The 12,212-nt window shown below is 40.7% G+C and overlaps 1 protein-coding gene across 2 annotated transcripts in view; it reads right to left on the bottom strand.

Moving 5' to 3' along the window:
- The window catches only part of LOC113023650 (testis-expressed protein 2-like), a 35,073-nt gene continuing 22,861 nt past the window's right edge, over window positions 1-12,212 (bottom strand). The window contains exons 8-13 of one of the 2 annotated variants that reach the window (XM_026169877.1): window positions 10,766-10,865; window positions 4,916-5,042; window positions 3,450-3,557; window positions 2,937-3,146; window positions 2,511-2,631; window positions 1-1,791 (exon numbers count right to left, since the gene is read on the bottom strand). In XM_026169877.1, coding sequence (XP_026025662.1) covers window positions 1,642-1,791; window positions 2,511-2,631; window positions 2,937-3,146; window positions 3,450-3,557; window positions 4,916-5,042; window positions 10,766-10,865 — 816 coding nt within the window. In that variant the 3' untranslated portion in view covers window positions 1-1,641. Of the gene's footprint in view, window positions 1,792-2,510; window positions 2,632-2,936; window positions 3,147-3,449; window positions 3,564-4,915; window positions 5,043-10,765; window positions 10,866-12,212 lie in introns of both variants that reach the window. The other variant, XM_026169875.1, reaches the window with a different exon arrangement.

Here is a 12,212-nt window from a genome sequence, read left to right as displayed (position 1 = left end):
AAGCTTTGACAAGATTTATTTTGCTCTATAAATAAGGCAGATACACATAATCACTGGATTTGGCTTTGAAATTAAAATGTAAATTTTAAAAAGTCATGAATAATTCACAGATACAAATAACTTCATGAGCTTTACATATATCATCAAAAAATTCTCTTTTAATTCTCTTTATACCAAAAACATTGACACAAAACCAGAAACCATAACCCACTTAGACTTCCAAAATACAAGGAAAAAAAACCCCCTCAACATTAACGCATGTACTGTAGTACATCTGTAAATGTCACTTCACAATGCTTTGTCAATACAAGATGTGTACCTGTGAGCAGAAAGAGCAGTCCAACTCTGGGCCTAATTAAAGGACTTTGGTTAAGATTAGAAACAAAGTTAACGAGCTTTTTTTTCTTTTTTCCCCCAGAAGGGTGCACATTCTTGGCAATAGGTTTATGAACCAGTCTGTACCTTAGCTTCACTGAAGTGTCCTTCTACATACAGCGTGGAGGTTAAAGTCGTTTTAAAGCACTGTCACATATCTTAATTAAAACTGTTAAGTGCATCGATAAATAAGCCACTCAGCTCTCCGTAAGCCCGATTATCGAATAGGACATGTCTAAAATGATATGCAAGGAGAGCTAGTGTTTATCATAAGAAAACCTTCATTAGTATTTGTGCAATAATTTGCATATCCCAGTCAAATGTTTGCCGGGAGAAAAGACGTTTCCATTCAAAAACAACTGAAGCCACAAACACCCGTACGTACATTCAGCAGACGTGTTACAGGGCTCTTACTTCTCAGACATACACTTATAGTCTCTATCATTTTAAATTCTATGTAGCATTTCTAACATTGCACTTATTTGTTGCGTACTTGTCATAAGCATTAAATTTACGCTGTGAACGACAGTTCCTACATGACGCATGTTTGCTCTTGAGCATTTCTTCCATGTTAACACGGATAATGGCATCAGTGGCATTAATAAAAAAAAACAAGGAAAAAGAAAAAAAAAAAAAAAGAACAGGGTTTGGCAAGTGAACGGGGTGTTCAAGATCTGGTCACAGCACAAATCAATACTGTAAGTTAACACCTGATTAAAAGTCGCTGACACAAAGCCACTTAAAGGTTTAATCTTTTTCGGTAAATAAACATCAAGTATCTGATTTATTTCGCCTGTTTCTCTAGAAAAATCTACATACATCACGCTGTGAGCACCACTTGCTCAGTCTCTAAACTAAAAAGGCCTACCATGCGCCGTCTCACTGTCTCATCACGTGCAGGCTGTAAGGTATGTGGTGAATGCTTTCACATTGACATGTTCATAGCACATTATATACTTATATGTTCTCCTCTTATTAGCTTAACCCCCTCCCGGTTTTGAGCCAAACGTGACTCCCTTCATATGTCCATCCTTAAACTCTAAAAGACAAATCAATCTATCCTCTGATAAATACCACTTAAGGGAGCAGCAAGCAACAGTTTGTTTGTCATTAGTGTTTATTTGGTCGACTCTACCTTGTTCTTGTAGAATTCATAGTCTATTCTATGGGAATGTGTTCGTGTTACAGTAGCGTCAGACCTATCGACTTTGGCTCCGGTTTCCATTCTAAGACCCTGTAATAGTTAGGAAATACTGTAAACAATCATCATGGCTGGCTGGTGCTCTCCCTCTCTGGCTGGGAAGGCTCTGGGTCCACTGGGGGGCCAACTAAAGGGCCACCAGCTGTGCGTGGGTCCATGGCAGAATGCATGATCGGCAGCCACACGTCATCCATGTTTGGCATTACAAGGATTTTCTAAAAGATGGAGAGATAATGGACAGGCAGTATTTAATATGCTTGATTCAGCGTGAAACCTAAAGTGAAGTGGTTAATTTGCCCAGTTTATTAATAAAATGCACTCATGTTCCTAGTGCATTAATTGACTAGACTGAAAATGGGTGGAAAATTTGAATAATTTCTAGGGATTTCTGTGTGTCTTGGGTCTGAGTGAAACATCTCCATTGGTAGGTGTTCAGGAAGCATCCTAGTCAGATGCTTGAACCCACTCAACTGAATCCCTTTGATGTGAAGTAGCAGCAGCTCCCTAACTAACATGCCAGATGAGTAAAAACTGCCAAAAAGGTAATTAAGGAGCTGAAATGTTGACTGTGTAACAATCTACAGCTAATGATGTTAACACTTGTTTTTAACCTTCACTCCATTACAAAAGTGCATGCACCCAAAAATGCGTCTCAAGTGCATCAAATCCTCTAAACACCATCTGCTGTTGTCATAATTGTGCGCATGGTTGAGGACTACAACTGCTGGCATCACTGCCTTGCTCTACACTTTACCCTACATACTAATATGCATACATAAATCCATACATAGACGAAGACCATAAGCACATCAGCAAAGTGTGTCTTTTTAGCTCTACCTTCTGTACGGAACCATAAATAAATGTTGCTGTGCTCCGAAGTATGACTGTGTCAGTGACTTACAAAAATTAAAGAGAAATGTTGTGTTTACGATACCTCGAATTCCTGCTTCAGTTTTTTCTCTATCCAGTCTGTGACATGAGCCAGAGTGACTTCTCTTTCTCCCAGTTTAGGTCGTGCCTTCAGTTCCAGGTGAGGTGGTGTCCTGAAGCCATACCTGCACCAGAAAACAATCAACACCCTCACCATCACGGCTAACGACTGACATATGGCCACCACTAGAGGGCAGTAAGAGACTGTATAAAGAAATACACATTTATTTAGCTGAGTAATTCCACCAGTTCTGGGTATCCTCACAGTTTACTTAATAAACAAAGGTAGTTGGATTTAAGTTTAGGGTAAAGGTATCTGGAGTCTAAAAAACTGTTTACAACAAACGTGTTGTTGTCATTCTGGTAAACCTGCACCTTCACTCTGTGCATTCCACAGGTTACACAGCAGGACAAGACTTTCTTCACATACCATATCCTGTCAGTAGGAGGAGGGGGAATGTTGACTGCCAGTGTTCCTTGGAGCTCCTGCACCTCCACCGTGAGCAGCAGCGGTGTGTTGGACACTTCTTCCATTTTCTTTTTGATGAACTCCGTCTCTGTGGCCTTCTGGAAGTATTTGGACTTTGTGATCTTGTCCACAAAGCGCATGATCTTGCTCGATTTATGTCCTCCAACAAAGCTGTATTTATTAAAAGGAAGATTTGGGTTAAACAATGCAAACTTTCCTGTAATCCAATAATTCTATTTTTTCATTTTGATTTCTTCTATTATTTAGTTTTATTAGTGAAATAAATACAGATGTGACAGGTGAAATTATTTTAGAATTAGTGATCAGAAATGAATTACACATACATTTTTTTAGACAGTCCCAGTTCCAATTAAATTTAACCAGTACTTTTGTAACCTGAAGTAATTATAACACTCATTTCCTGTTTACATTTACAGTCCTTTGATTACAAAAAGCACGCCCCTTTACACTCACCCCTCTGCTCCAGTCAAATCATTGGAAACATCTGAGGAGTCTTCCTCATCTGATGAACCTGCGCTGGATGACTCTTCATCACTGTCAGCCAAGCAGTAAGTTCGTGGCCTGTATCTAGAAACACATGAACAAATAAATGAGGATTGTAATGTGCTGGCTTCTATGCATTTATTAACAAATGCAAACGGTTTTGCTTTGTGTTTTTTATCGTTTTTAATATGCCATTTATGATTACTCACATGCACACATGCTTATAATGCTGTTTTAATAAACAACTTAGTAAGTTACTAAAAAAGAAAAGAAAAACAAAGCTTCACGAGAATTATTTTCACAATTTTTCAGGTGGTGTACACCTTGTTTCCTCATGAGACCTTGAAAAAAAAAAAAAAAGCCCCCTTTCCCATTATTTTTGGGAATCCCCAAACATTCATATTGTAGACCAGTGGTTTTAATTTGCACCTTTTACACCAAAAAGCAATGGAAGAATTGACAGGACACCTGTATCCGTATCTGTCATGTGACATGTTCTCAGTTCTTCTTTTGATTGTACTGTGAGACAGAGGAATTTTTGACAGCCGACTTTGGTTCAGGCCCAGTGGTCTAATCACTTTCAGACGTGATGTTTAGTTTCCAAATGCCTCTTTGGCATGCTTAGCAGAATGGCCAATGTCTCCTGACAGTTGCTGAAATCCCCGAGCTGACTGAAGCCAGAAGATAGAAAGATTATTATTTTTTCTCTTGTCTTTAGACGGTGGGTTATCTGTATGGTTAGCTGACGTTTGCTCAACACAAGAAAAGTGATCCTTTGACAGGAGTGACTGGGTGAGAAATGGATGGATGGCACAGATGACTGTCAATACATGACCTTATCCTTATTTAATGTCAGAAAATCAATGCTGTCAGATACTTTTTACTCTTTCAGAGCTTTCTAATAACTCTTGACAGTAGTACAGAGTGTCACAACATACCAGGACTTGAAAAAAGTGGAATCTGTGCCTCCTGATCTGTATTTACATTAACATACTAACATGTTACTGCTCTGTAGTGCAAAGACGTAATCCGAGGGATGAAAATGGAGAGAGATGAAGTAAAAGCTAATGAGATTATAGCTGGTATTAGGAAATGACGACTCCCAAACTAAAGAAACTGTAACTGGAAAATGAAAGCTGATGCTGATTAAAGCACTCACCGAGGGAAGAAATGCATCCGATTAACAACCCCATATAGGCAGAATCCAAAGTTAACAGCAGGGAAAAAGAGGGGGGGGGGAGGTATAGGAGACAGAAAAGACAAAACACTGAGAGAAACAGGTGAGGTACCGGACAGTGTACTAGATACTAAAGACCACACGCGTTGTTTAAGTCCCAGGAGAACCCCCCCCCCCCCCCACAAAACTCTGCATTAAATACAACAAAGGCTGTTCCAACAGGTGCACACAGTATTGTGGTGGAGATCGACTGTCTTACCCATCTTTGCCAAATTCGCCAGGGCGCAGGCTTTCTCCCTCCTTGCCCAGGCGAATGAGGTTCATCTTGGTTTCCAGGGTCATCAGGAAGGAGCCACTGTAGGTCATCTCTAGGTCAAACCACAGACCTGAGGGGGAAAAAAAAAAAAAAAAAAAAAAGATTACTAGGAAGGTCGATATGAGGGGAAAAAAAAGTAAGATATGAAACTGCAAAATGTAAGATTAGCAGATCACTGTTATATTGTAAAAAATGGCTTCCCAATCTGAGTCTATTAGTGACAGTGGAAAGAAACATAATTACTAATTTTGAAGCTAAAACATTGAGAATCTTCCATTTCACAGTCATCCTCACCACCTCTCGTCTCAGACTTACTCTCACTATTCTCATAAAGCTGTGCTGCTCTTTCTGTGGCACCTCTCATTCCCCTCCAAGCATCACTAAAGCAGGGAACCCAACTGATTTTATTTTCTTGATCTCTCTGCTTAGATGAGAAAGACACACTGAAGCACCCCGAGAAGGAAGGGAAAAACTGGAAGACATCCTTTAAACGTAGGCGGAACAGTTGGAGAGCACACAGCTTTTCCCTAAGCCTCTGTTTGATAACAGCAGGGAGATCTGGCTGCAAAAAACAGGGCTCTCCTTTCCCTCCTCTTTTCTTGTTACCTCTGTACTACCAAATTTGCTGTAATCTGATAGTAGAAACTTGTTAAAAATCTCCATAGAAAGCTTGGCTTGACTGGGGCAGGCTGTGTATGCCCCCCCCCCCCCCATGTTTCCCCATTTTTTTCCACCCCCAATTCTCTCCTTATAAAATAGTCACATGGTCTTTGTGTGCAAAGACTTACTATAAACTTGTTAGTGTGTTTCTCTTGGCACCACTAGAGGGCAGCAAAGTTTGAGAGATGAGGAACTGATGAACAGCAGTAGGGAGCCAAAAAGTCCACAACCTGGGTAGTTATTTAACAGCTTCGTGACAACAGCCCATCGAGAACAGGCTTTTAAATCTGAACAGGATGAATTAAGGGTCTAATCTGAAACCTTTTTCCCTACAGTGGGCTCAGGTGGGCGAGACAGCTATTGTGGGTCAACTTGTTCCCCATCAAACAAAAGTGATCTTTTTTTATCCTTGACGAAACATTTTTGGGATTGAAAAAAAAAAAAAAGTGCAATATAATTTGCATGATATATGACCTTCATAGTCATCAGTTCTATATGTGAGGAAGATTCTTGACTAATGTGTTAGACCACACTGTCCAACATCATCATTAAAAACACCAAAAAAGGAAATATCTTTTGAAAGAATAGTCTTTAATCCCTGCAACAGAGATACAGAGACTTGGAGAATCAATGTCCTGGAGCAGATAATGTCCCCACACCTTTACAAGTGTTCTAATAACTGGAATGTTGGTGGTTTGGTTCCTGGCTGCTCAAGTTTATGCCTTTGGCAAGATACTGACCCCTAAAGGTCCTGTAACATTGTGATGTAGGAGAATGCTCTTTTTGGTTGATGCTGGATCTGACTTTAGCACATTTCAAGCACTTTTTCTTATCACTGCAATGCAGATAACAATCAGTTATATCTCTCCTTTAAGGACTAAGTTGCAGATCTTGCACAGGTGCTCAGACGTTGGGATGGCTGACAGTTGTCTCCACATTAATGATGGGAAAACAGAAGTCCTTGTTTGTGCTCCCGACACTTTTGTGGTAGGTAAGGTAATGGAAACTTTGTATCCTTGGTGTGCCAAGTGAAGTTCCATTGTGTCATGCTGAACTGGAGCTTGATGATCATGCCTTTATATCCATCACATTTGGATTATTGCAATTCACTGTTAATTTGTCTTAACAAAGCTTCCCTAAGTTATTCAAAATGCCAGTGGGAGGTTTCTGACTAAATCTTCTAAGTACTTATGCGTCACACTGTTGCTAATTTGGCTGCAATGGATCCCCATTAGCTTCAGGGTTCACATTATGATCCTGGTTTTGACTGTTAGAGCCTCTGAAGTGCTATGATTGGTCAAAAGACCAAACATGCTGGGATGTTAATATAGGTTGTTACTTAACAAATCATCTGTAATACAGATATTTCGGCTTTGGATACTTGTTGTTGCTGTTTAAGTATTAGTACTATCAAAATGGAAAGGTTATGATGGAAACTTGTTCAGATATTAACAAGAGCTGACATGTGGGGAAAGTACACACAGGACTGAAACTGCATGCTTTGTTTTCACTGTTTTGCTGCCTTGATACCGTTGGTTTGTGTTAAATGACTAGATAATGCCATAAGTTTGCTGTGCCAGACAGAAACACAGAGTTAAAGCCGTTAAAGACAAAACCAAAAGTCGAGGGGGTGAAAAAAAAAAGGACCTGGAACAAATGAAAGTACAGAAAGTACAGAGAGTTAGTAATGTCTGACAAAACAGCTGGTTAAAAATAGACAGGAAGTCAGAAAGACTGTGGGGCTGAAAGAACAGCTTCGATCAGCTGAGCCTACAGGGCATTGATGGGCCCACCAATTTGGAGAGGTGTGAGCTGAGGCAGGTTGGGTTAGGAGCACAGAGTTTTTGTAAGTCTGGACAAAGAAGATGACCTCGGTGCAAGCAGCTGGATCAGAGCAGTGCTTCCCTAATTAGGGTGAAGCCCCACCAAACAAACTGCAAAGAAATACCTTCACATATACAGGGAGGGTACTTGTTTTCTTGTGTCCATCAGAAACTGACATTAAGAGAAAAAAAAAAAAAAAGCATGTAACAACAAACATGCATGAATACAAATGTGCAGGCACGTAGATACAATTGCTTGCCAAGACATGCACACATGCACAGCTGAAAAGATTCATCGATCCATTGCACTCAGCAGGATTGTTACAGGAAGGAGCGGCATGAGACGAGATAAAGGAGGACCTGAGCTGCCTGAAGGATTCAGCCCCTACAACACCAGTGGAAATTTCCAAAGGAAACCTAAACTGACCATTTTGATTGCAAGTTTCCTAAAACCTGAAATACCTGGCATAAAAATAAGATAAAACACTTGCCCCCGACCTCCAAGAAATATGGCTAAAACAAAAATCAAAATCACAAATTTTAATTGAATGTAAGTGATATCTGTCAATTCACTTACTGTCTGTGATAAAGAAAAGAAACCTCTGGCAACCTTAGCTGTTTGGGGAGTAAGTGCGATAAAAACTGACAAAATATCAACATCATCAGTGAAAACGAGCTCCATGCGAACTGATTATGTTTAGAGAGACTTCTGATGGGTTTTTTGTCTGGAACTGAACCAAGAACTACTGTTGCCATCTCAGCTGGAGACACAATCAATTCCTGCCCTTATTATAGAGTTATGTGAGTGCTGCTGCAGTGATGAAAATGAAGCAGTGACTCATAGCGTTGGGATGAGAAAAGAGTGAGTAGAGGCACAAAGAGGAAGATGAAATGAAAGGGAAAGCAAGGGGAAGAGAAAACCAGGAAGAGAAATAGAAGATTGTGCATGCGAAACAGATGAAAAGAGAGATCAGTTACAGAATGTAGAATGACAAAGGTTACGTTGTACAAGCGAAAGGAAAGCTCAGTGCGCCTGCATTACTGAATAGTCACAGAAGTATTCATGTAAAAGCTGCTTGTGCTCTAGAACATGCATAGTTATGCAGAGCTAAGACCTCACATAGCTAAGCCTCGATTTATCTGGAGCACATAAAACCATAAAACCTGCTAAAGAGCCGTGAAGTACAACCTACCTGTATGGACTGTGCTGTATATGAGAACACAATTAAATTTCTTTAGACTTCTAAACAAAGCCTTACACTTTAAATAAGTTGTATTCTGTACAACAGTCTGTAGCATGTCTGCTAAAGGGTTTTTTGTCGTTTTTGTTTTTTGCATGAATCAAATGTTACTGTACACCAGTTCCACTCATACATCCATACAGTTAGCCAAACTCAAGACAACAATACAGGAGCTCAGGGTTATGAGCTTTACTGAACCGACTCCTGCCCCTGCCTGACAGACTGAGTGAATAAACGGCTGTTACTGCCCAGTACAAAAATTTCTATTTTGCATGTTCTTGAATGGAGCAGTTTTTCTTTTTATAGGTGTTAGCAAAGACTTGTGTTATCTCCTTTGGGTTATTTTTTTTTTAAAATTATAATTAGCAGCAACCACATCCAACCACAACCACAGAAGTTATACCAGGTAATGATGTGGCCCTAACTTTCATATGTTGCTGTTTCTACTGCTGCTATAAAATACTTTTAAAAAGACCTGTACTATACTACATATTATATCATTTCCTGCTCCAAATTTTTATTGTTGGACTCTAGCGCAGCAGTCAAAAATAATCCTTATTTATTTGTTCTGGGTCTTGTTGCAGCCCCTCGTTTTTGCCCTCGATCTGGGCCAACATTCTTCTGATTGGCTCGCCTCACAACTAGAAGGACTAAACAGCAGTCGTGCTTGGATATTCCAACTCACTTGAGGCAACTCTTGTGAACTGATGCAACAAAAATTTAAATAAAGATGAAAAAGCTGAGTCGTTCCAGTTTAACTAGTTCTTTTTTGTTGTCAGTGTGGACAGGGTTGCTTTCAGTAAAGTTAGCACAGCGATCGCCGGTGTTGTTGTTGTTTGGATGGAGAGCGCAGTCTCAGAATTGTGAACTTATTAGTCACAGCAAAAAGTCTGGGAAAGAGACCCACGGCCAGTCATGAGGCAAAATGTCATTTCTGAGTTTTTTTGTCCACCAAGCTTTAAAAATGACATTATCTAAAGTTTTGACAGTTTAAAGTCTGGAAGTCTGGACTGCAGAGGCGTCTGCCACCAAATATAAAAAGCAAAGTCATAGCAAAAAAATCTGAGTAGGAGTTTTTGTAGAAAGAAAGCTTTGACATATAGTGTCATGTTTGCTTATGAAAAACTTGTCTATGTGACCTAGAAAACTACAGTAAATAAAACTAGGCTACAGTCCGTTTGAGGTTAGTCACATTCATGTTTGACAAGAGATTACAGTGACATTTATAGTAGAGCTGATGTTCAGACAATATCAGCTATAGATAACAGCTACTCTAAGTGGTACAGAACTGTCTATATTTATAAATGGTCAAAAACGCTGAATATGTCTTAATTCAAGTTGTGTTTCCATAAGTGAGATTTCCAAAAGGGAGCAATTTTGCAAAAGTAAAGTTAAATTATTTTTCAGTTTGTACCATGGAGACATCTCCAGAACTAAGAAATGAAACCAGTGTTTGAGTGCCAAACCCTGCAGTTCCTTAAATGGCCACTAGAGGAAGACCCCGACAGCGAGACTCAATGGTAAAATGCCCAACAGATCACAGACATGTTCACAGCATGCTACAAAATATGATTTTGCTCACCAACAGTCAACTGTCATCCTATCATGGTTAGTAAAATTGCAATATCTAATCTGTATTTTGCTTAGCGCTAATTAGCACTGTATCTTGATAACAAAGCTCACCATTAGCCATTAAGTGTTAACAAACAAAAGAAAAATCCCCTGAAAGCTGGAACCCAGATCTGTGACAGCTTTATACAAGCAACACCAAACCACTTGTAACTTTATAGATAACAAAGATTAGAATTTTACCCCTTATCTTTGTTATCTCTACCATGGGCATAGCTATCTGACTATGAATGGCCTGTGTGGAGGTGCTGTGTTTTTAAAAACACGAGATACTCGAATGTTCTCCGTGGCAAATATTGCACAATAACTAGAGTCTTCTGAGAGAGAAAAAAAAATAAAGTGCACAGAGCTCATGTTTGCCAGTGCATCTTTTAGTTGTTCACTGTGTGTGTGTGTGTGTGTGTAAGTGTATTATGGTTCCAAATTGATTTGTCTCTTGCCTCGATAGTTAATGCAGGGTTTAGATGCCCTGAGGATTCTGGGAGTGGTCGAGCCCATGTCCAGTTCTGTCAGGGTGAGCTCATTCATGAAGTAAGGCAACTGAAAGACACAAGCATACAATTTGGCTGAAGATACTCTCCGAGTATACTTAGTAAGCAATAACAAAACAACAAACAAAAAACCTTGACAACAGCAGATATAGAAGTTAGAGTATCATTTTTCAAAATCTAAATCAGTATCAAAATATTTTTCATGAAGTGAAATAGGTTTTGCCTGGGGGGGGGGGGGGGGGGGGACAGGATTAGAGTGAAACTGAGGGGCCGAGCAGCTTCTTCTACTGCACTAAACTGCATGTGGCGCTGTAGAGGGGGGTCAGGATCGAGACGGCTGGGAGGGGGTCTCCAACTTCTGTTTTGATTTCGACATATTCACACAAGCCAGTTTGCTGCATGGTGCAGCTGCAAGTTGTGGTTAGAGTGGGCGTCTAGTTCACGGAAGACGCTAGCCGGTAAACAACAATTGAACTTTCATTTTTTTTTTTTTTTTTTTAAATGACATCAGAAACAGCAGTATGCGACATTACGTGATGGCAGAGCTTCAGTTCATCCTTTGTCATTTTTTTTTTTTTTTTTTTAATAAATAGGACAGGGGGAATGAATGAGAGAAAGAGGGGGAGAGAAAGAAAGAAAACCAAAGGGGAGAAGAGACTGTGAGAAGGGGGGGGAAGAGAGAGAGAAAAAAAAAAGAACTCCTGGGTCACCTGTATGGAGAAAAAAAAACAAACAAACAGAGGAGACAGCAAACAACAAAGAGCAACATAATAATAGAGAAAACAAAGCACCATCACAATAAACTAGCTAGTCATAGATATCAATATTTACTAAATAATAAACGATATTGTGCAGCACGCAAGATAGACAGCGCACAGTGTGCTTTGAGGCAGCAGCCAAGAAAGCTTTAGTCCGCGTCTGTGAATACCCATGTGTGCATACCTGTGTGGATCAGCATGCTTGCATTCCAAAGGTTTCTCCATGTAATGATCTGCTAGGGAGTGTGGGGGGGCCACAGCCCCGTCCTCCAGGGTGTGAAGTGGGTATGGAGGAGATCAAAACTCCAGACATCCAGAGGCCCCCAGAATACAAGAGACCATGGAAGACCAACAGAGGGGCAGCCGCGCCACTGTCCCAGTAAGAGCTGAGGAGAGTCCCAGATGAGGGCTCGCCCAGCAGCCGCGGAGCAGAAGTCAGGGGGAGTTGCAGTGACGCGCCCGTGAGCTCCGCCGGCCCCCAGCTGTGCCTGAGTGACCGAGCCCCAGGCCGAGAGGCCGGGGGCACCCCACCTCCAAAGGGGCCCGAGCGAGCCCCAGGCCCCAGGCCCCGACAAGCGGCCGCCAAGGAGTGAGCCGGTGTGCACCCGGACGCCCACCCCCAGATACAAAGAACCACC

This window comes from Astatotilapia calliptera, chromosome 6 (genome assembly GCF_900246225.1).
Source record: "Astatotilapia calliptera chromosome 6, fAstCal1.2, whole genome shotgun sequence".
Lineage (NCBI taxonomy): Eukaryota > Metazoa > Chordata > Actinopteri > Cichliformes > Cichlidae > Astatotilapia > Astatotilapia calliptera.
This window is presented reverse-complemented; position numbering and strand designations above follow the sequence as displayed.